This window comes from Thamnophis elegans, chromosome Z (assembly GCF_009769535.1).
Source record: "Thamnophis elegans isolate rThaEle1 chromosome Z, rThaEle1.pri, whole genome shotgun sequence".
NCBI classification, from domain to species: domain Eukaryota; kingdom Metazoa; phylum Chordata; class Lepidosauria; order Squamata; family Colubridae; genus Thamnophis; species Thamnophis elegans.
Window position 1 is genome coordinate 88470108 of NC_045558.1, and position 25394 is coordinate 88495501.

The 25394-nt window shown below is 36.5% G+C and overlaps 1 protein-coding gene across 1 annotated transcript in view; it reads left to right on the forward strand.

Moving 5' to 3' along the window:
• KCNH6 (potassium voltage-gated channel subfamily H member 6) overlaps positions 1 to 25394 on the forward strand; it is a 93969-nt gene that overhangs the window by 43085 nt on the left and 25490 nt on the right. Inside the window, exons 3-5 of the mRNA XM_032234494.1 lie at positions 2344 to 2499; positions 20799 to 21007; positions 24963 to 25388. Coding sequence (XP_032090385.1) covers positions 2344 to 2499; positions 20799 to 21007; positions 24963 to 25388 — 791 coding nt within the window. The remainder of the gene's footprint in view (positions 1 to 2343; positions 2500 to 20798; positions 21008 to 24962; positions 25389 to 25394) is intronic.

Consider the following 25394-nt stretch of genomic DNA (forward strand, 5'->3'; position numbering starts at 1 on the left):
GGGATGGGTTTGGGTTTGAGTCTGGTGAGAGTGATTGGTGCTGGCATCCTCTGTTGTTCTGGGTCCGGTGTCGGTTTTTGTGGCTGGGATTCATTTGTTGACTAGGGCTAGTTTACAGATGTCTGGTAGGCGGGAGGTATGGTCATGTTTATTCATGTTGTGGGGGTGTTTCTCTATTTTGATGGCTTCCCTAATTTTGTTTAGTTTTGGAGATTAATTTGGTTCCTTCAAAATCAATTTCATGTCCTGTTGCTTTAAGGTGCTGGAAAAGAGAGGAAGTTTTTTCTTTTTTCTTTTACTTTTCTGACAGATTTTGCATGGTATTTCATAGATTCCTTGCCTTTCTAGCTGGATCTTGTCTTTGGGGTTTCTTAAGATGTTGGCTATTTTTTGGTCAGTGCCGAAGGCTGCCTTGATATTGTGTTTGTGGAGAATTTTGCTGATTTTATCTGTGGTGTCTTTGATTATGAGAGGAGGGCAATGTCATTGTCCTATTCTGTGTCTCGGTTCTTGGGGGTGTCTCCTTTTGGATTAGGTTGATAATTAATACGTTTGTGAGAGTGTGCAATTCAGTGAAATACCATAGAAAATCTGCCCAGCCACATACATTGGACAAACTAATAGAAGAATAAATGCATTCATCGCAGAACACAAGAACGCAGTCAGAAAAGAAGATGTTTCTCTGTCTCTCTCTGTCTCTGTCTCTCTGTCTCTCTCTGTCTCTGTCTCTCTGTCTCTGTCTCTCTGTCTCTGTCTCTCTCTGTTTCTCTCTCTGTCTCTCTCTATCTCTCTCTCTCTCTCACACACACACACACACACACACACACACACAAACACAGCAGAAACATGTAACTGACGTCACTATATTCTGAGACACTGACCATCTGTTCCTGATTATAAGAATCTGAGCCCTTGCAAACTGTGTGGAATGAAGCAATCTCATCTACTGTTGCACAAGTGATGGAAGAGATAAGAAAATCTGCCAAGGAAAGTATAGAATCAGCACTAACTAGTAGCAGATGATACTCTAATCCTTGTTTTTGAGCAACTGCTTTAGATCAATTGAAATAAGAAATATTTGCTTACACAATCAAGACTAAGCATCATTTACAGAAGTCAGGCTGATCTAGGAGGGCACATTTATAATAAAAGGAACATTCTGTCTTTAAATTTTCTTACTATATTCTAGGAAAAAGTCATTTCATACATTAACATTACTTAGAGACAGGTATAATATTTTTTGAGTGTCTACATTGTTTTGAATTACATTTGAATTACACATCCTCTCCAAGGAAGTTTTGGTATCTCTCTTATGTCTTATCCAGCACATATTGTCTTATTGGAAGAGGGAGGAGGGGAGGGGGAGGAGGAGGAAGAAGAGGAGGAGGAGGAGGAGGAGGAGGAAGAAGAAGAAGAAGAAGAAGAAGAAGAACAACAACAACAACAACAACAACAACAACAACTCATAAGAAAAAACAAGTGTATTACAATTTATGGGGAAAATTAATTTACTGTGGAAGGCAGACACTGGAAGACAGAAACCCCTCTCTACTACTTCAGTCATGAATTCATCTATTGACTTTGAACAATTTGGTTCATCATCTCTAATCTAAAATGGGATGCCGTTTCTGTATCCCTGTTCTATATATCAGTGAAGTCTACATATATTTAAGGGATTAAATTTTTGTGAATTCCTGTATGAACAGAATCCCATGAAAAAATATGTTTAGCAATATATTCATAACGTATGAGAAATTACATTAAAATATATGTTTAAGTATTTATATACAATTTTGTGCCTTTTTTACATTGTGGATTACTATGGATACAAAGGAGATAGAATGGATTTATGAATTTCATTGCCTTTTGTAAATTGGAAAAGTAACATGGATCAGAAAAAGACAGAACTGTTTATCTGAATATGGGGTATTTTGAGGGCAATGGCGAACTATTTGGAGGAAGCAACACTTTCCAATTACTGGTCATTATGTGGCTCATAAAGCAATTTTATCTCATCTTATAAGGTTGTCCTGTATACAAATAAAATTCTAGCTTCCTAAGAGATTTGGCTCTAGAATAATATGGCTATACTTGTCAGTTCTTTCATTATATAACTATAAAAATTTAGAGAACGTCTATTACTTTATTTGCAGTTGCAACAAAGAAGTCACTTGAACAGTGGGAAGGAGTAGAGAATACTATTTTTTATCCTTAAGATTATAACCAATCTTAGCCAGAATAAACTGATTTTAGTCAAGTTGATTTGCTTCTGATATGGTAAAGACTGAAATATAGATTTTGTTAATTTATAACTTAATAGAACTTATTTTTTTCTCATGGCAGCATCACGCATTCATTGTTTAGTGGATGTGGTCCCTGTAAAGAATGAAGAAGGAATTGTCATCATGTTTATTTTGAACTTTGAGGACCTGGCAGCTCTCATTGCCAAAAGTGCCCGACAGAGTCTACACCAGCGTCTCACCCAAGGATGGCATACAGGTGAGAGGTTCATAAGAGGCCAGTACCCTTTATCCTTAAGCAAGCATATGTGGGACTTGGGGACCAGTGGGAAGCTGAAATTTACAGTATGTCAATGAAAAAATTAGATTTTCTCTGACACTCGTAAGGCATGTGGTTCACAGCATGGGAAAGAGTTCTATTTTTATCAAGTCCACTGCATTTTAAGAAAGCTGTAATTATATCAATAGTTGTAGAATAATGTTTTGTCAGGAAATGCTGTTTCATATTCCATAATTAGAGACAATAAGAAGTAAACGCGTAGCCATGTAGATATCTAACATAATTATTCTTTTTTTTAAAAAGAAGCCAAACAAGGCAAGACTACATACAGAGAAAGAAAAAGAAAGTAATGCACAACCTTCTTAATATGAATATAGTTTTAAATTGGCTTTGTGTGACTTCTACATATGTACAACACTTTGGATCTGAGGTAGAGAACGTGCTTCAGATACTCTATTCCTGCCAGCATTTTCTTAAGAAACTGCATCTTTTCCTGGGTTCATATGGTAGTTGCAAAGTCCAGTGGTGGGTTTCCTTTTTAAAAAAATTATCGTTTTGCTCACGTGCGCACGTGCAATGCTTCTACGCATGTGCAGAAGCTTCTGCACATGCGCAAAAGCATCCAGGTGGGTGGGTGGAGCCACCCACTGCTGCCAATACTGGTTTGTCCGATCTGGGCAAACCAGGAGCAACCCACCCCTGGCATAGACCCAGGAAATTATGTCCAAAGAATGGATATATAGCTCATGACTCCTCTTACATGCCTTCTCTTCTCCAGATATGAAATATTGCTTATTATTATATTGCTAAACTCATACTACTTATCTTGAAAATATATCCTAAAGAAACATACAATATTTACCTCATAGAGTAAATAAGCTTTTATAGCAGTTAGACTTATATACCGCTTCATAGGGCTTTCTGCCCTCTCTAAGCGGTTTACAGAGTCAGCATATTGCCCCAACAACAATCCGGGTCCTCATTTCACCCACCTCAGAAGGATGGAAGGCTGAGTCAACCCTGAGCCGGTGAGATTAGAACAGCCGAGCTACTGAACTACAGTCAGCTGAAGTAGCCTGCAGTGCTGCATTTAACCACTGCGCCATCTCGGCTCACATACCCAGAGTATCTGGTAAAATAACTTGGAACTTGCAGTGGATAGATTTTTTTTTACAATTTCTTTTATTTTATTCAACAATTAAAATTAAACAACTCCCCAAAAATTATCAGAAGCAAACAAAAAAATGAAGAAGGAAAATATTACAAAAACACAAACATATATACATATATTACCCTCCCTATTTGAATACTGATAAATATATTATAATATTAGTTTCCCATCCCTTACAAAACAGGCCCAGCAATTTTTTTTTCAAACCTCTAATTTTGTTTACAAATTATTAACCTGTCATCTATCTATTATATTAATGACCAAATAGTTAACAGATAGAATAACAGATGAACAAACAAAAGCAAAAAGTAAACTATCAAAACCCTCTGTTAGCAAACTACTATTATATTCAACTCATAGAACATTTACCCACAGCTTCTTATCTATTCCAAGTCATCCCAACAGCTAACTCTGATTCATCCTGAATCAAATATCAATAATTGTTCCTTAATACCATCTCTTATCAATTGTTGTCTGGTTAAACAGAATCTCCAAAGTCGATCTGTCTTTCCCCAAAAATCCAACTGAAATGGTTTTCGAGTTAAGTATGATAAATCCATGCCCAAATCTTCGTCAGTCTTCTTAGAAGAAACCAGTTCAATCTCAGCTATTGTAAAAAAAAGTGCAAGACCTGAACTTTGGGAAGGCATGCGCAATCCCTTCAGTCAGTTCATTTGCATCTCTTCCCATCTGAATCTACTACTTTCAAATCAATTTTTTTGTGAATCTAATTTAAATCAAGTTACTTGCATTTGTACATTTTTTGCAGTCATTATTATTTTGTCAAAGTGTTTTTAAAAGTTTCAACTTGGGTTTACATATTACCAATGAGCCACTTTCCCTTTTCTATAATCTGCATTGTTGCTTTGATGTTACTTGGCAGTGGAGAGATAAAACTCCTCAGAGACAGGTTGGATATTCCTCAGAATACAGAAGCAAGGAGAATATTTTTAGATATTTCATTTTCAGTCCAGGTTAAAAAAGATTTTTGAAAAAAATAATCACTATTTTTTTCAAGTTAAATGTGAAAATCCCTGTAGTGAAAGTCCAATACAGATGTAAATCAGATCCAAACATTTCCACTATTTGCCATGTTTTCCTTATGGCAAACAAAGATTTTTCCAAAAATGTCAAAGGAAAAGAACAAAAAAGAAATAAATAAAATCCAGTAGGGTATTAAAATAAATCAGTATTCAACCAGCTAGTTAACTTTTAGAGATAAGAATCAAAGCAAAACAAAAGCTTTAAAAGGTTTAGTTAATACCCAGAGATACTTGTGAAAATGATTTGCCTAAAGGAAAAAGATGGATTACCTGGTTTTCACTGATCCCACTAAGAACTGTAATCTTCAAGAGTCCTTACCCAAGGTGTGTACATGATTGTCCAAAAATCATCTTGGGTTATTCCTAATGGTCCCATTCAAATCCAAAGGGTCTACTGCCAAAGAGCCAGCTTTGACAGCAAAATTAGCAAATCATCAGCAGGAGAAAAATCTCCTTACTGTATAGCCATCTTGTAGAGGAATCCAGTGGATAAATGGTTCCTGAAAGAACAATTAAAGCTATAAGAGCTTTAAGAGTGGTACCGCATACTCTATGGAGCTGGAGTTGGAAATTCAAGAGTATGTAAAGATACAAAGGGACTGTAGAGAGCAAACTGAAATTATATTATAGAATTTTTCATAACATCTCCAGTGCCAGCTTTTCAAGCATGGATATTTCTCTCACTTCTGTTATAAAGTTATAAAGGTCTTAGCTCAACATTAATTCACAAGATATTTATGTACGAGTTTTTCAATCAGTGAAGGTCAAGTCTCTTTTAAGATATAGTTACCACATGTTTGGAAAAAAGAAGATATGTTCTCCTTTTTGTCTTCATGTCCTCTATCCAGAAGACATAGCTTTAAAATCAAATATTGTCTCACTTTTTGAGGATATTATTATTATTATTATTATTATTATTATTATTATTATTATTAATAATAATAATAATTATTATTATTATTATTATTTACTATTACTATTACTATTACTATTACTATTACTATTACTATTACTATTACTATTACTATTACTATTACTACAACTACTACTATTACTATTACTATTACTATTATTACTATTATACAATTGTATCACAGCAGCCAGTTGTTTTGCCGGATTTGGCATTGGTTACTAGTCGGGCCCCACCCAGGGGCCTAGGACGTCGTAACGTATTTTCGTAATATGCGTGCAGATCCAAGCAGTGCGGCTTTTTGCATTTGACTGATGATGATTTTGTCAATTTTTAACTGTTTCAAATGTAATTCCAGTGCTTTTGGAATAGTGTGTGCCAATTACCACTGGAATTACCACTGCTGGTTTGTGCCATAGTCGTTGAATTTCGATTTTTAAGTCCTGGTATTTTGCTATTTTTTCATGTTCCTTCTCGGCGACCCTGCTATCACCTGGTATTGCGATGTCTATGATTGTGACCTTATTTTTCTCAACCAGTGTGATGTCTGGTGTATTATGCGCCAGTATTTTGTCCGTTTGTATATGGAAATCCCACAAGATCTTGACCATCTGATTTTCGGTGACTTTTTCAGGCTGATGTTCCCACCAGTTTGTTGCTGTTTTAATATTATAATTTTTGCACAAATTCCAATGGATCATTTGTGCTACTGAATTGTGCTGCAATTTATAATCAGTCTGCATGATTTTTTTACAGCAGCTGAGTATGTGATCAACAGTTTCATCAGCTTCTTTGCAAAGTCTGCATTTGGCATCATCAGAGGATTTTTCGATTTTGTCCTTAATGGTATTTGTGCGGATAGCTTGTTCTTGCACAGCCAGGATTAGTGACTCTGTTTCTTTCTTTAATGTACCTGTTGTTAACCATAACCAAGTTTGTTCACTGTCCACTTTATCTTTTATTTTTTCCAGAAATTGGCCATGCAGTGCTTTGTTCTGCCAACTCTCCATTCTTGATTTTATCACATCTTTTCTGTATTCTTGTTTCGTCTGTTGGGCCTTCAGTAGTTTTTTGTTCTTTACTTCGATTAATAGATGTTCTTGACTTTCTTTTAAATAATCAGCCAGTGCATGTTTTTCTTCTTCAACTGTTTGCTTGTAATAATCCTCTGCCACCTGATTTTCGGGGCAGATATAGTCTATCAGTATCACCACGTGGATGTAAACTGTAGTGCATTGTCATTAGTTTCCTGGTTTTTCGGTCCAAAATGTCCAAATCAGCTTGTGTCCAGTTAACTATACCAGCTGTGTATCTTATAACTGGTATTGCCCAGGTATTTATGGCCTTGATTGTATTTCCACCATTCAATTTAGATTTCAAAATTTTCCTAACTCTGTTGGTGTACTCTCGCCTGACAATAGTTTTTACTTCTCCATGCTTGATATTATCCAACTGCAGAATGCCTAAGTATTTGTAGGCTTCATTTTCGTTGCATTTAATTAGTTGGCCATTGGGCATTTCAATTCCCTCACATGCAGTGATTTTGCCTTTTTGTGGATACAGTGGCGCATTTTTCCATGCCAAACTGCATTGAAATATCGGTGCTGAATACTCGGACTGTATTTGTCAATGATTGGATTTCTATTTCTGACTTTCCATAGAGTTTCAAATCATCCATATATAGTAAATGCGAATTTTTTTCAGCTTCTTTGGCTGTTTGGTAGCCTAATTTCATTTTTTTAAAGATTACTGATAGTGGGATCATTGCGATGATGAAGAGAAGAGGTGAAAGTGAATTACCCTGGAAAATTCCTCGCTTGATATTAACCATTCCGTAGATCTCATTCCCTACTGCCAACTCAGTTCTCCATTGTTTCATCGCCTTTTCAGTAAAGGATGTAATATTTTTGCTAATGCCTGTTGTTTCTAAGCATTTTATGATCCAACTATGTGGCAGTGAGTCAAATGCCTTTTTGTAATCAATCCAGACCATATTCAAGTTCGTTTTTATGTTCTTACAATTTTCTAATATCATTTTATCAATTAGGAGCTGATCTTTTGTGCCCCTGCTCCTTCTTTTGTTGCCTTTTTGCTCTACTGGCAAGATGTTGTTTGTTTCCAAATAATCCATCATGTTATCTGCAATAATGCCTGTGAGTAATTTGAAGGTTGTTGGCAAGCATGTTATTGGTCTGTAGTTTTCAGGTGTTGTTCCTTTAGTTGCATCTTTCTGAATCAAGTATGTTTTTCCAGTTGTCAACCATTCATCAATTTGGCCCTTTTGTAAAATTTCATTCAGTTGCCTGGCCAATATTGCATGTAAACTGGTCAGATATTTGAGCCAGAAACCATGTAATTGGTCCTTTCCAGGTGATGTCCAATTCTTTACCTTTTTTACTCGATTTTTGACCATCTCAGTTGTTATTTCTAATACTTGCATTTGTTTGTTGCCAATGCTTTTCTCAAAGTCATGTATCCACTTTGCTTCCTTATTGTAGTCCTTTGCATTTTCCCACAATTCTTTCCAGAATTCAACTGTGGCCTGCTTTTCTGGTTTTTCACTTTTGGTGTCATCATTCACATTAAGACTTTGATAAAAACGCCGTTGGTCTGATCGAAATTGCTGATTTTGTTTATGTTGGATGATTCGTGCCTCATATCTTTCAATTTTTCTAGCTGTTGCTGTTATCCGCTGTTTTACAATTTCTACAGCTTCATTGATGTTTCTTGTATCCAATCTATATCTTCTGATTAGCCGATCTATGGTTTTGTTGTTTTTAAGCCGTTGCTCATTCATGTTCTTTAAGTTACTAGCATCTGCCCTTAATTTTTTGACTTTTTGTTCTAATCGGATTTTCCACTTTGGCTTTGATGCTTTTTCTGTTGTGTGACTAGGTACTTTGATTTTAATGCCTAGTTCATTAGTGACTATTACAGCTGCGCTGTACATTAACTGGTTCGTTTCCAAGATGGATCCCGATTCAATTGTTGAAAACACTGCATTAACCATTTTCATGATAGGAGCCAAAATTTTCTTAGGCACAGTTTTTAGTGATGGTAAACGTTGCCTTTCCTCATAAGCAGAAAATGCTCCATGATCTTATCCTTCAATTCTTTTTGTTTTTGAGTTAGTTCATCAGTTGGTTCAGTGATAACTGGTTCTAGTGGTGGTGATGTTATTTCCTCCCCGAGAGCTTCTTCTGGGAGTTCTACTATAATGTCTTTAGTTGTGTCTTGAATATCAGTTATTTCCGCTTGTGATATTGTTTTTTGGGTTTTGCAATTTGCCTGAATTTCCTGAAGTTCAACTTCACTAAACACTTTATTCCATATAATAAATCGCCTTTGATCTGCAAGTCGTTGTTCACTAACATTTGAATCTGGATATTGTTGTTTCCATAATTCATACATTCGCTTTAAATAACCTCTTTTTTCTGGCTCTGAGTTGTAGTAACAGGCCATTATGGCACGGTTTTCATCTGCACTATATTTTTGTCGTTTTGTTGGCTGGTCCACTTGTAGCCCACTTGTCGACGGATGTCCAGGGACCGCCAACATCCGCCACGGCCCTTGTTAACCCGCGCGACGACCAATGCGGTATAGAATTTTTATTTGTTTCTTTCACCATATTGTATGGGTTGGCGTTTTTTTTTTTATGGGACCAGTTGCCAACCTGACCCCAACCCTCCTCCTTTCTCATCCGGGCTTGGGACCGGCAATGGCGGAGTTTCTGGCAATGGCGGAGTTACCGGCAATGGCGGAGTTATTATTATTATTATTATTATTATTAATAATAATAATCTTATATAAGTCATTGAAACTTTCATTTATTGTAACCTTGTAAATTGTTTGCTTGTTTCTTTCCCTGGTCTGTTGATGATTCACATTATTTAATTTATTTCCTGATTCCAGCGATTGCTTCAATCTATCCCTCTCAAATCTATGATCATTACGATCTGTAGATCACATGACTCATCAAAAGTTTCCATTATGAAATTTGCAATGCACATCATTGACAATTCTATATTCTAGTCAATTCTATATGACTAACACATATTGTGAAAATATGTTGGAAAAATATTGCAACAGAAAAACCAATCTTTTTGTTGCTGGAAAAAGTAGTTTTATACATGTATGCTTGAGGGTTTTTTTGTTTTGTTTTTGCATTTTTCACTGTTACTTTTTTTGTAGATGTAAAGAAAGTTAAACAACGTTTCATCATTTTACCCATTTGTCCTTTTCGGGTTTTTTGTGTCCTTCTTTGCCTGTTCATATATCTGATATTCATACTTTAAGAGGACTACAAGCCTGCAGAAAAAACAGCTGCTGGATTATCCTTAACAGGGCTATATAGATGGGTCTAGGACAATTTGCTGTGGCCAACTTGACAACTTGCCATGGGACAAGAGTTCCACTAATATTGAAGAAATAGTGGCAATAAGGAAAGGATGCCAAATGAAAGACAAAATGAAATGTGAATGACAAAAGTTAATTTAAAAAAAAATATTTTAAATAAATTAAATTGTTGAATTATCCCATGGGAAGTTGGCCATGGAGAGTAGTCCTATTCTGATATAAATCAACTTTCCCATCTTTCTATGCTGCCTTGCCAGATGTCAGCTCATTGCCCAGGCAGAGAAGACAATGGGTCCTCATGGTCCTAAGCCTTATTAAGAGAAAATAGTGGGGGAGACCACTCAAATAAGGATAGAGTAGAGTAGAGTAGAGTAGAGTAGAGTAGAGTAGAGTAGAGTAGAGTAGAGTAGAGTAAAACAGAACACAACACAACAGAACGGAACAATGGAATGGAATATAATAATTCTATTCTGTTATATACTCAAGGTCAAGGTTGGTCACTAATATATAAAAAACATGTTGAGGCCCTAAAAACAGTCCAGAGCAGCAAAGATGTTAAGAAGACTGGAGGTTAAACCATGTGATGAATGGCTAACGGAACAAAGTATGTCTAGCCTAATAAGAAAATAATTAAATGTAAAGGTTTTGTATGTTTTTGTCAATGTCTTCATATGTTTATAATAAAAAAAATTAAATAAAATAATTAAGGCATGACATGATAGCTACTTTTCAGAACTCAAGAAACAGTCACGGAGATGAGGAGATTGATTCTCCAAAGCACCTAAAGGCAGATTAAGAAACAGTGGGTGGAAACTTCTTAAAGAGAGTTCCAACTTGGAACTAAGGAGAAATTCCCTGATAGTGGAATTAATAATTAATAATAATTAATAAGTGGAACAACTTGTGGCTGTGCTATGGCTGGAGATTTTCAACAAAATTTTCAGTAACTATTTGTCTAGGATGGTGTAACATCTTGGGCAGGGAGTTGGACTACAAAACCTCCAAGATCCCTTCCAGCCTTATATTTCTATTCTATTCTATTCTATGCTATGCTATGCTATGCTATGCTACGCTACGCTACGCTACGCTACTCTATGCTACGCTACGCTACTCTACTCTACTCTACTCTACTCTACTCTACTCTACTCTACTCTACTCTCTACTCCCAGTATAAAGCTACTTTGGCCAGATCTATTTACCTCCTTGGTGAGAATTACTTTGGTGTTCTTTATCTTGATTTGTGAGGCTTCAAAGAGTTTTTTGGTGACAAACTCTAACTCTGGCTACTCAAGGTATTCATGAGAATAAATGTCTATGTCTATGGAGTGTTTGTTTTCTGAATCTAACTAGTGACTTCCTACTTTTCTGTCTACAAGGGTCTCTATCACAAAACTGAGCTCAGACCTGGGATACTTCATCAACAGGTCTATGCATTTTTCTTGGAAATAATATATAAATGGTTCTCCATTACTACTACTTTTTTCATTAGGCAAAGTCATCCAGATGCTGCAATCTGTTAAAATACTTTGGCTCCTAGAATGTTCGAAAGGACTCAAGGAAGGTGCCAGCTTAAAGAAATAGTTAAAAAAAGAATTAGATAAAGAAAGGAAAACATCAATGTCATATATAATTACATATATGATGTGAATATCAGTTGTGTTTTGTTAACCTGGGATTTATTGGAGGTGGAAAAAATTTGAATGTGCAAGAGTTAAACACTGAGTGTAGCAGAACAGAAAGTACATTAGGAGGTTAGCAGAGCCTTACAACTAACTAACCACCTCCTATTAGGAGAAAAATCAGTGAACAAATATTCTGTCTAGGTGTGCCAAAAAGAGAAAGGCAATTGAATTGACCTGAGATTAATCAAAGGCTTATTGGCACTTCCCATTACTAGAACAGGCTGGGAAGAATTTCTAGAAGGCAGAAATGAATAACATTTCTCTCTACTAATCTTCCACTCAACTACAAAGCAGCCTCAGAGCAAAATTCTTCTCCCCTCTCCTGATTTCCCAGTGCTCCTGTTGAGTTGTCTAGAATATCTCAATTTGCCACAGGCTAATTTCAGCGCTTCACTGACTACTTGGTACAGGAAGAACATTCTTTCTACAGACAAAAGTTGTTATGCAATTTAATGTTTCTTTATCTCTATTTACTTACATTGCTGACATTCAACTGTGCCTAAGATTTCATTGTTTGGCATCAAAAAGACTGCAAACCCAACATCTAGCAGAAATTATTATGATAATGATTGGTTGCACAGATGTTTAGCCTCTATTTGGCATTTTTATCCATTTTGCAAATCCTTCCCAAAAACTTAGAATAGGCAGATGCTATTGTTTGATAGTGACATCAGTAAACATCTGGCTGACTATGCAACCAGCTATAATTATATAGTACATTTTACCAGAAACTCGTGTTCGACAGGTTTCAGAAGGAGAGTCAAACTAAGAGAAAATTAACTCACAGAATGCTTTATGGTGTCTTTAAAATTATAATTTAAATTTTAAACCCTTCATCAACATATTGTTCAAGCATTACATTGTAACATTATATTATATTCAAAATTCTTTGCCCATTTGATAATACAATGCTTCACATATACTTTTTCCAAATTCAAATTAAATAATAGTTATTACCTTAGTAATAATGTATTCATCATTACCACAAAGTTCAATTTCCAATTCATTCTTTGCAAAGTCATACTCATAACTTTTAAAATCTAATTTAAACCTTTATTTCAACTGTAAATATATAAACCAGTGATAGACATGTCCTTCTGATTCCAACTCTTCTTTAGATTTGTGGGTAGATTCATCTTGATTAAAAAGTATATATTATTTGAACAGTCTGGCCTCATCATCATTTTTTTTCTTTAAAAAGAAGCTTCCTAGGGTGACACCCAGAGAAGTATCTTTATAGCGAACCTTCTTTTTTTTATCTATTCCAAACCTTTAGGACAGGGGTGTCAAACTTGATTTCATTGAGGGCCGCATAAGGATTGTGCTTGACTTTGGGGGGGAGGTCATGGCCTGCTCGAAGTCACTTGTATCAGGAGTGCTTGTGGTGGCCTGAACTCAGCTTGGAAGGGCTGCATGTGGCCCTCTCGAGGTCCGTTTCACTGGCAGAGGTATTGTCGATGGGCCGGTCCTTCGCTGTTTCCAGGACAGTCCTGTGGGCCAGATCTAAGCACCCCCCAGGCCGGATCTGGCCAGCGGCCTTGAGTTTGACACCCCTTTTTTAGAATGTCATGCCTAACTAAGTGACTATTGAAATCAACATTTATTTTACTTGGCATACTATTTGCCTTCCAAGGAAATCTTAACTCATGATCCTCCAAATCAAGTACCCTCTTATTCTGGAAAGTCACCCACACTTTAAGCCAGACTAAATAGCAAGCATCAAAGCACCATTTCAAATCTGGTAACCCCAAATTCCCAAATCTTTCTTTAGCAACTTGGAATAATTCATACCTAATTCTTGGTATGTATGTTTTCCCCCTTGCCATATAAACTTAGAAATATCCACTTGCCATTGCTTAAATGGAATAGGAAGAAAATCTACTGAGGACTCTGCGATCTTTCTCGGTAGGAAAAGAGGACAGGACTTTTCATATAGTATTTAGCATTTTCCATATAGTATTTAGTAGAAGAGAGAATGGCAGTTAAGCATCTCTTGTAATTCATGGTAATCTGCTGAAATGCCCTCTTTTGCAGGATTACTGAAGATGCAGTGCCTGCCCCTGTGGGGCATATGTCGCAAGGACATGCCATCATCAGTGATATTCTAATTGCTGAATGTAAGAGGTGATTACTGCAGACTAATCCCCACACTCTGAGTTATCTCAGCACAGTTATAGAGCTCTTGTTTACATTGATTATTATCATAAGTAGCAGTGTTATGGCTGATACAATCTAACATGAGAGAGCAGTAGCAATCACGCACAACTAGTAGTATCAATAGCACTGCACTGCTTTTAATTAGAGGAAGATGGACAAAACAGGAGATTTACTCATAATCAGTAACCAAGTTCTTTCGTATTTATAAGTATCAATTAATGGAATGTGGTGTCACAGAGAGAGCTGAGCAGCGAATGGACCAGATCATATCCATAAACATCTCTCCAACACTATTTTGCTATGATTTTTCCCTCCACAGTACAGGATTAAAATCTACATAGAACTTCTGTAATAGTATGTGAGAAAGACCTTGAGAAATGGGTGAAGAGTGCTGCCTAGGGCAGCAGTCCTCAAGTTTTGCAACTTGGCTTGGGGGGAGAGGGGAAGTGGGCTGCATGAGTGGCAGGCCAGCGTGCGCATTCAGACACAGCCCTTACATGAGCAGCGGGCCAGCATGCACATGCACAAGTGTCTCTCAGCCTGCTGCTCACACAAGTTGAGTTGCATTGTGTCAGCCCACTCTGGCCAGCCACTCACAGGCCACAGCCGAGTACTGAGCAGCAGCCTAGGGATTCAGGACCCCCGACCTAGGAATAAGAGAGTTTGAAAGCACAAATCTTTTGCTATCTCTTTTACAGCCTGAAAAGTTAGGGATGGTCCTTCTGAGCCTCTTTCTCCACCGATTATGCAGGTGTAGCAACTCTTTGCCCCATTTCTCAAGGTCTTTTTCACATTCCATTGCAATGTCTGACAAACAGCAGCTGTTTTCTCCATAGAAAAAACTAGCATCCTGGCCATGATCATGTTATTTAATTAAGAAAATGATACAAGGGGAAAAGAGAGCTTTAAAAGCCCTCCCTTAGTGCAATCATCTTGATTCAATCTATGCACACCAGTGGCTGATGCTAATGAAAGAAAGGAAAGAGAACAAAAGAAAAGAAAGAAAAGAAAGAGAAGAGATGAAAAGAGAAAGAAAAGAAAAGAACACGGGAATCCGAAACATAGTTCTTCAGTTTTTCCTCCCATGAGACACTATCTGAGGAGTCTGTGCAAAGCAAGAACATAAATTATGATGTGCAGTGAGATTCTTCAAAGATTCACTTGACAAAGAAGAATGTATGTAATAAATGTGCAAATGGAAATCATACCCCTGGTTAGAAATAGGAGTGGGTGATGGATTTATGAGGATTATAGAATTTTTCTCCGATTCCAGGACAGAATGATAGCTAAAGTCATAATCCTTGCAATCTATGACAAACTGCGGGTGTTATCCATAAAGCTCATGTGGCATCTTGCCCACCTTATCCATGCTGCAAGTAAAAGTTAATTAATTTTAAAAATAACGATGCATTAGAAGAGAAAGCAATTGAAATTATAATAGAAGCAAGGAAATATGAAGTTTCATTTTAACTCATCAACAATTGAGGCTGCTGTTCTGAAGACAGTCTTCACTTAAAATATTCTGGATATAAACATGCATACCAGGGGTGGGTTCCTATACCAGTTGCTACTAGTTGGCTGCATGCGCATGGCAGCAATGCATTGCTAATGCATGTGCAATTGAATAAATATTGATCTGCGCATGGGCAGAAACATGCCAGCAACAGCATAAGAGATTGGGAAACTGGTTCGGGGGCACGGCCAGCCTAGGTCGCTGCCGATTCTGCAACCCAGGCCACAATTCCACTACAGGTTCAGCCAAACCGGGCCGTACCAGGAGCAACCCTCCTCTGTTGCTTACCATAGGTTTCAGAGTTTGCAAGGTGAATCACATTTTACAAAGCCATGGCACTTGCAATTGCAACATTACTTTAGATCATAGATTTGATCAGATAAATATTACTCTTATGTCAAGATCTTAGATTTTATGACCTAGGTGTGACCGAAGATTGCAAAAGTTATGGTTAAGGACTGCATAGATATGGAATACTGCATAGATATGGAGACAATATTTTCTGGTTTGTATTGCTCAAGGGTACATTTGCTTGATTGCATCCTGCCTTTATTATTTTTAGAAATAACTCCAGGCAGAGAACATAATTAACATACCTTCCTCTTTCCATTTTCCCTACAACAACAACTCTGGGAGATCCATTGGAGAGAGAGAGAGAATGACTAGTCCTAAGAAACCCAGCTGACTTTCCTGTATATGTATATCAATACAAATGTGTACCTTGAACTATATAGACTCTGTGATAGTGGATTGCAATAATAAAATATCTTCCAGTCTTAATAAAACATGGAATATGGACAGCTTTTAAAAAATATTTGAGGAGAAAAAATATTTATACAATGTTTTCTAGGTTTGAAAAAAAAAGAATTATAACTTCTAGTTTGGAATAAAAAGTAGATGGTCCCAATAAGAGGCTATGGATGGTTCTATCTGGGAATTAAAACCAGTATTTTGAGAAAGACTTTTGAAATATCTCATTAATGGTAAACAGACTTCTAATGCTTAATCATCCATAATCACAAGGATGACTTACATTTAGAAAGCTTTTAAACAAATGAATAGAGATACCATTCTAGAATCAAGCTGTTATTCAACATACAAAGAATGAAATTTTCAGCATCATAGTATATATTTTTAATATTGCAAGACCAAGATATTTTCTAAGAATGTAATTAATCATTCAGAAAATAAAAAGTGAGGACAGAGAATAAGAAATTATGATTTGGTTAAGTGCCTTATTACTCTTATAGTAAGTACAAATAGAGATGCTAGAAAAAAGATTACTATGAACAATAATAATACTGTGACACGTCTACTATTATTAATGTAGCATTTTTTATATCTGTTCAAAGTCAAAGTCAAAAGAAATCTTCAGAATTATTACAACAGTGCTTCAATGAGTAGTGCTAATGCCAAATTAAACATTGCCTCAATTCCTATTACTGGGAAATATTTTATTTGAAATATTTAAAAATCATTTTTATTACCTGAAAGAGTACATTGTGTAGTCTTTTCCAGTGGGTACATTGCAGATGAATTACAACTCTCAGGTTGCAGGATGGAAAATCTATATCAACATGTTTATTTACAGGGTGCTAGTTTTAAAATGAATAGGCAAATAATATGCTATCTCTAAACAGACAAAACAAGAGTTCTAGAATTTTTCTCTCTGACATTTACAAATGTTTTTCTTAATATAGTATTACCTTTTTAAAAAAAAATATCCAAATGCATACAATCTAATTACTATATGTTCAGCATAGATTTAGGGAATATTCCACTGGAAACATGAATTAGATTCCAGTTATTCAAAAAAAGAAGTCACAGTATTTAAAAAAATAACAATATTTTCCACAAACAGATTCACAGGAACATGCTTGGATATTATTGCATATTTCCCATCTTCCCCACAAGATAATTTATTGCTATTCAAGATCTATGCCTTTCTTATTTTATTCTAATGAGCCAATCCATTCCAGGAGGTATATTAGGCTGTTGTGGTAAGTGGACCAAGATCTCATATTGAGCTTCATGATTAAGTGATAATCTTTAAGTTTTTCTAGTCCAAATCTAGCATTGTAGCTGGTACATTATACTGATGAGTGAATATATAGTTTGGTTAGTTATATTTTCTTGTTTAAGAAGGTTGATGAAAATAATTATTTAACTTTATACAAATAATACATCACTATCACCAATGCTTTTTCTGGAGAATTGCACTCCAATTGAATGTGGTTGTATATTTTGATCTTGTGCTCTCAAGAATAAATAATCAAATAACATTCCATATCTCTAAGGGAGAAAGTAGTTATGAAAATGTATGATAAATTCATCATGACATCATAATACATTACTGTAGCCATGTGTCATTTTGACAATTTTAGGATATAGTTGGGAAAATTCAGTAGTAAGATGAATTGAACAAGAATTAGAATATATTGCTGAAGTGAGCTGAATATAAAGTAGATCAGTTGTACTGAAATTGCCTTGTAATTATTGTGAAATGTTAATCATAATTAACTTAAATCCAGTTCATTTGCTTGATAATAATATGACTAATTTAGATTAGATTACATTTAATATAACATATTAGCTAACATTAACAATAAATGGCTGGTTCAAAATGACCTATGCTACTATATCATTAGGTAGCCTATGGTAAACCTTTTCCTTCCCTCCCTCCCTCCCTCCCTCCTTTAGTTCTCTGTCTAACCTACAGAACAATTGCAAAAATCACTAAGTAGGACAAATGTTTTGAATATACTACCAAATGGACTATTATGAAACAAATGTAATCTCCAACCATTGAGGGAGAGTAAAGCATTGTTGGGGAGAAATCATATTGAGTAGATACAATAATGTGGCTATCAACTATCTCAGCCCTTTCTCTTTACTTTTACTTTTCTCTTAATAAAACACATTCTCTTGGCTGCCTTAAAGCCCACAGGGGATTTCTTAAAACTGAGGAAGCTGAAGCCTATGCCCAGTTTGAAACAGAAGGAGAGTAGGGCCTCAGCTGGAGAATGTTCTGCAACACACCACTCAGCCTAAACATAACAGTTGATTTTCCTGGGATTGCAAAGGTCACTTCCTGCCAGAGGCTTGGGTCAGTTCCACCATGCAGAAAGTGTCCACCAGTCTCCCTTTTGAAGAAACTGGAGAATACAGAATTTGGGTTCAGAGAAAATTCAGAGAAAGGAGAGGAATCTGGAGCAGATTGAGAGAAAGCATGTACAACCATGTCCCATGGATCTGTTGCTAATTGTTCTTATCTCTTCTCTGTATACAGGCTGGCAAAAGATGTTCAAGCAATCCCATGAAGTGCTATTCCCAGATTTATACATTGATTTCTAACTGGAAGCTAATGATTTTGAAACAAGAAATTAGCAGATCCATGCATACCATTTTAGACAAAGATAGGTCTTTTTAAAAATAATAATTAGAATGATTTTGGACAATTCCCACCACTGCAAAAATGGACTGGGTATCTAATTCTTTTTCTGTAGTTGACACTGTCAGTTCTTTCAGCCAGTGTGCTGAAAACAAGACTATCTAATGAAGTATGAAAAGTCATCTACCTTAGTATTCTGGTTCCTTTAAATCAGAAGGAATAGAAACTGCAGAAAACAACAATAGCATTACCTTCTTCCTCCCAAATTACATATTTTTGTAATTCTGAAGTTTATTTTAAGTATCTTCAAATGCTTTTAGGCATATTAGATTCCTAGAACAAACTGTCCATCATGCTTTATTCATTCAGAAATGGAAAGTTTTGTAACATACAGTAGTAGCAAAGGGAGTTATGGGATAGTTCAAAAAGTGCATCTGGAGTGGAAAGGAAAGAGATGAGGATTTTTTCCTGCAAATATAAAAAACCAGAAGGTAATAAATAATGGCTAATTAATACAGGATGAAAGGAACAAAGCAAATGACCGTGGATCCAGCCAGGGTAATGAGGCAAAAAATCTAGAACATAATGCTAAAATCTCTAGGAGCTGAATGTTGATATGGAAAGAGTAATAAAATACTGAATCAGATCATTATTTGTTATTTGCTTTCTGAGGTAACCAAAGAGGGCTGAAATGAACCTATCAGTCCATAACAACAAGGGTAACACAAGGGTAAAATAGCCATTTGTCCGTGCAAAGCCCGGACATTCATTGAATTCAGGAGAAAATACCATTTATCCTGCAACAGCCTAGTAGGCTAATAAAATTAAAGATGTACTTCAATTTTTAAGAAGATTAAGAAGAAAAAAGATTTTTAGAATTTTTTTAGTACTTTGGCAAAAGTGTTCAGATACTGATATTATAAATATTTCAAAACTATAGAGCTAGCTGCAGATTTCATTTTCCCATTATAATAATTAAGCTAAGTGATTTTTAAGGCCAACTGAGATAAAATTTGCAAATGAACATTTCTCCATGGATTCTGAATGGAAAATGTATGTTGAATAAGTAAACAAACAAATAAGGATATTGTGAGTGGGAAGCATGCCCAAGGCCTGCAGGCACACTAAGGAGTGGGAAGCAGAGCACAGGTTGTTTCAGGCAGTAGGGAAAGTTTGGGAGATCCAGGGCAAGTTGTATGTGAGTTGGGAAGGTGCTAGTTACTTAACAACCTCATTGGAGAGATAGGGATAAGTGCAGTTAAGTGAGGTGATCACATGTTGCCTTGTTTAACAACCATCACCACTTAGGATTGTAATGGGTAGGCTTTGTTATAGTTGTATGTTGAGGAGTACCTGTAGAATGTTTTCCCATCACTTTCATGATTATTTTTCATTCAGAATTCATTGGAATTTGGAATTCCATTGGAATTCATTGGACTGGTTGATTCCAATACTGTCTTTATAAATACCTTGAGTATACTTCTTGAGTATACTTCTATTAGAAAAAAATGCAAATAATTTATTTCTTTTCTGGCTATTTTATAAGATAGTTTTGAGCTATATATATGTATTTGGGTTTTAGTATCTATGGATTGAATGCTTTTATTAACTGCTATTATTGTTTTCATTATTTTTTTAAAATTAATATCAATGATTATGTGGGCAATTATTTTAGAAACCTTGAGGAGTTTGTTTGCCCTTTGATATTACATGCACTTCTTTAAATAAAAAATGGTTACAAATGGAGATACAAAATAAAGTATTATGTACAATATTGTTTATTGTAAGAGCTTTTTAATCATATTTCAAAGCATCAAAATTCCACAGAATGAAGAGATACTTCTTTACCGCTCAATACTTTTATCAAACGAAGAGAAATCCCACAAATCTATCTATTTAAAGCTTCAGTCTTATAGACTTTAAATCGTATGTCCTATCCATTTTGCTGTAAAAAAACCAAACCCCAACAACGTTAGTTGATCTGCATAATTAAGTTTAGGCATCTTCATTTGCAAAAAACCTAACTAGAAAAATATTTTATTTGTTTCCCCCCAGAAAGTTCCCAAGCCAAACTCAACCAGAATTCCACATCAGATGCAAACCTCATGAAATATAGGACAATCAGCCAGATTCCACAGTTCACCCTCAACTTTGTGGAATTCAACCTCGAGAAGCATCGTTCAGGCTCTACCACAGAGATTGAGATAATCGCCCCGCACAAAGTAACAGAACGCACCCAGAATGTAACTGAAAAAGTCACTCAGGTATGTGGCTTCTGAGAGGTAGCATGAAGATGAATCACTAATAGGGTGGAGGAAGGCAAATTCAGCTGAAAGAAAATACACACATAAATAATCTAAACATAAATGTACAGCAGTACATTTTAAATTGCTTTGGATACAGTACAAATATGTCCCAGTAGTATTTCCCCCTATGTATTCATGACATTATTATTATCTCACTCCCATCCCACAGCAGTAGTCACTGAACATTTTGCCTCTTCTTTTGGCACAATTTTTGTTATGGATATGACTTAGCATGGTTCTTAAAAATGATAATGTAGTTATGGGTTGGATACATACGCGCGCACAGCCACACACACACAGAGAATACATGTAGATTTTTTATAAATAAAAGACAAATCTAAAAAGAGAGAGAAGAAAAAAGAGAATGAAGTGCAAAGAAAAATGCAAAAAAAACAAAACAAAAAAGAGTAATTACTAAAGGAATTATTTCCAATTGTCTTTTCAACAAATACAAACCTATCATTCCCCCTCCCTCCCTCTTAACTATTTCGAGAGCCATTCAGTCCTTTTTGTAATCCTCATCTTTTTCAATCATTAAATCCATAAATCATCATTTCACTTATTTTCTTCTTCTAGTAATAAGTCCATAAATGTTTTCAGAAAAGCACTTACCATTTTCTTCCTGACCATACAGGTCAGTTCTGCCATTTTTACCAGTTATGATATTTTCACAATTGATTCCTCTATGTGGGAATTTCTGTACTCTTGCTTTGCTTCAGAAAAGCAAATGATAAGTTTACGATGAACACTGTATTGTGGACATTGTTGGTTTTCTTCTGCTTCAACTTAAGACGGAGCTTGGACATAAAACAATTTGTGGTTTGTTGTACAATCACCTGTGTCACATCTTTGCTATGACAATTGAACTCTTCTATCTTATACTGAAGTTAGTCCTTATAAGACCTCCCTGGCTAATAAGCCCAATCAGACTTTTGAGTGCATGCACTAAAATAAGCCCTCCCGAAAATATTGCAAGACAGCAGCAGTCATGAAGTGACAACGCTCACCACCTCCTGCACCTCAAAAATAATAAGACCTCCCCGAAAACAAGGCCAAGTGCTTATTTCGGGGGTCAAAAGAAAAAAAAGACCCTCTCTTATTTTGGGGGAAACATGGTAAGTAGTAGCAATTATTAAGCAAGGCACCCACATTAATGATGTACTATGTAAAAAAAATTCTTCAGCTGGGTTGAATCTCTGCCTTTGGTTTCTGGTAAATTCATAGTAAAAACAGAATACATTATTTCACTGTAATAAACGTTATTGGATGTACTGCTTCACAAAAAATAGACTGATTCTGATCTAGCCTATATTGGGTTTTGGATCTAGGGTGAATGTATGTCTATGATTAAAACCGCAGAGAGAAGACATAGTACTGAAGGATTCTCCAACATTACTACCAATATTCCCATCTCCCATTCATATCTCTATAATATATTTCTGAGTGGAACTTAATGGGCATAAGTCATCAATTTGGACTTGCTGCTACATTTTATTAGAAACAGTCCCAGTGTGGCCCATTTAGGGGGAAATATTCCTTTTATGTGGGCAGTCTCAAAGATCACCTTTGCTCTACTCTCTGAGGTTCCTTGAGCTTTTGTGTTGAGAGTGAGTGGTAATTCCATTACCTCATCTTCAGTGAGCAACAGTAGATGTATTTAATGTTTGCTATTTTGTCCTACACCCTTTGCCTGCTCAGAGGCAATCAGTCTCATGGTGCTGGAGCTGGCTACTTGTCATCTGTCAGCACTTCTGAGCTGGCTCTGGCACAGGCTGCTTGTCACTGGTCCTTTCCTCTGACTCTGAATTCACTATGATATTATGCAAAGATTTAGAGGCAAAAAGAAGAGGACAACTAGTAGCCAGGTGAAGAATGATGAATACACTTAGAAACCCCACAGGACTAGGATGGAGAAAGATAATCATGGAGAAAATGTACTGATGTGATTACTGCAGGTTAACATAGATTTAATGGCATTCCATCATTATCAATCTTCTTCTGCATAGGTGTTGATTTCAGTGTCATAATAGGCCATGATGCAATTTCCGAGGCAGTACAAAATATCTGGGGGTGGGAAAAGTTACAGGATGTGCCTGTAATCTCAGTTGGGGTTGTGGGTGACCTGATGGGGTTCCCACTCAGTGCTGCCTCAGTGGGCTGCATTGTGGTCCGGGGCTTGACTGTGATGATGAAGCTGGCAGAGGGCTAGCCACTCGAGTTACTGGGATAGAGGCCTGATCCTGGGGTGGGGGATGTCAAGGTCAGCTGGGTCAGGATCACCCAGGTCCGCTCAACCTGGCATGTCACTCCAGGGTCTCCAAGGTCAACCTGTCAAACCTCTCTAGCAGGCCCTCCAGGGTTTAACTGTGGACCACTGTCCAATATTTCCAGACCATTCATGGATGGTGGTCATTGACTCCTGCATCGAGGTCACTGGCAGGTCTCTCACCAAACCCTGGACCGAGCTCCTGCACCTGAAGTTTTCCTCGACCCGGTAGAGATCCCATTCGGCACAGACTTTCAACCGGGTCATCTGGAAAATGATTTCGGCCACCCGCTATCTTTCCTCTGGCCAGCCACCTGTGAGAATGTCCTTGGTTCCAATGAAGGAAAACTTCATTGTTTTGGCTACAAAACCCCATCTAAGTATTTCCCCCCTCCCACTGTTGTGTGGCAACCCTCAAACCTCCAAGATGGCTTCATCCCTTTCAAATGCAGATGGACCACTGAATAGGAATGTTGTGCCATGCACTTAGAAGTGGTTGTTCTGTTTCACTAATGTAAAGATCGGCACATATACAGTATCACTGTATTATATTGCATATATCACATCACTCTCCATTTATATCTGGATGTTTTATCCTTGGGGTGGACAAGCTTCTAGTGTATTCTTGGGTTTAAAATGTACATGTAGATTGTTGTATTGGTTAAAAATTCTCCTGAACTTTTCAGATATTCCTGCCACATATGGAATGACAACATTGCTACGTTTGTTGTTCTATTCTTTGTCTGTAATGGAGGAGCTCCTGCTGGATCTTTTTCTGGATTTGATGAAGGATTACCACAAGTTCTAAGTGATTGCTTGATGTGTTGTAGTTGTTGTTCTTTTCCCTTTTTACTGATAGGCAAACTTTCAGCCTGATAGCGTAGAGTTCTGATCGCTCCCATTTTGTGCTCCAGTGGGTGGTGTGAATCAAAATGTAACTTATCCTTCCATTCCTCCACCATCCAGTCTCAACTGTCAGTACCTATCCTTCCATTACCCCTCCCCCATCACAACTAATGAAGCAAAATGTTTTGTTCTTTTTCCTAAAAAAAAAAAAAAAAGCCCAGTTGCTTTTTGAAAGAGCAGTTTTGAGACAGATTTGACCTAGATGGTTGAGAATCTCCACTGACACTTTTCCTCTTGGCTTACCTTATCAATGGACCGCTTTAGAGATCTGTTCCATATTATTGGTAGTATTTATTTCCTACAGGGCCCACCCAATGTCTTTTCTTCTGTTTATTCCTGTGGGAGTCTGATTAAGATGCTATGGGTTTCCATATAAGTTGCCTCTTATCTTATCTAAAATGATTATTTATTATTTCATTTCATATTTTTAAATTAATGTTCTGTCAGTCAGAACCATGATTTTAAGAATGAAATAATATAATACTATAATATAATCCCCGGACCAATAAATACTCTTTTTTATGAATCTCAGGTTTTTTCTTACTATTAAAATGACATGAATATATTTTTCTATTATTTTCTATTCTTCCTTAACCCCAAGCAAAGCATATAAATGTATCTTTACACAAATATGTTATTTTTGGATATAATATTATAGCTGTTTTATTTCAATGTCATTCACACACACACACACACACTCCTGGATATATCTATCCTGAAATTGTATTTTTCCCCTGATAGGTTCTATCACTGGGAGCAGATGTCCTCCCAGAGTACAAGTTGCAGGCACCACGTATCCATCGATGGACCATTCTGCACTACAGCCCCTTCAAAGCAGTATGGGACTGGCTTATCCTACTGCTTGTCATCTACACAGCTGTCTTCACTCCCTACTCAGCTGCTTTCTTGCTCAATGAAGACCAGGAGGAGAAGCAGACAGACTGCAGCTATTCATGTGACCCCCTCTATATAATTGACCTCATTGTGGACATCATGTTTATAATTGACATTGTCATTAACTTCCGCACTACTTATGTCAACATGAATGATGAAGTAGTGAGCCACCCAGGAAATATTGCTGTCCATTATTTTAAAGGCTGGTTTCTTATTGATATGGTTGCTGCCATCCCCTTTGATTTACTCATCTTTCGCTCTGGATCTGATGAGGTGAGA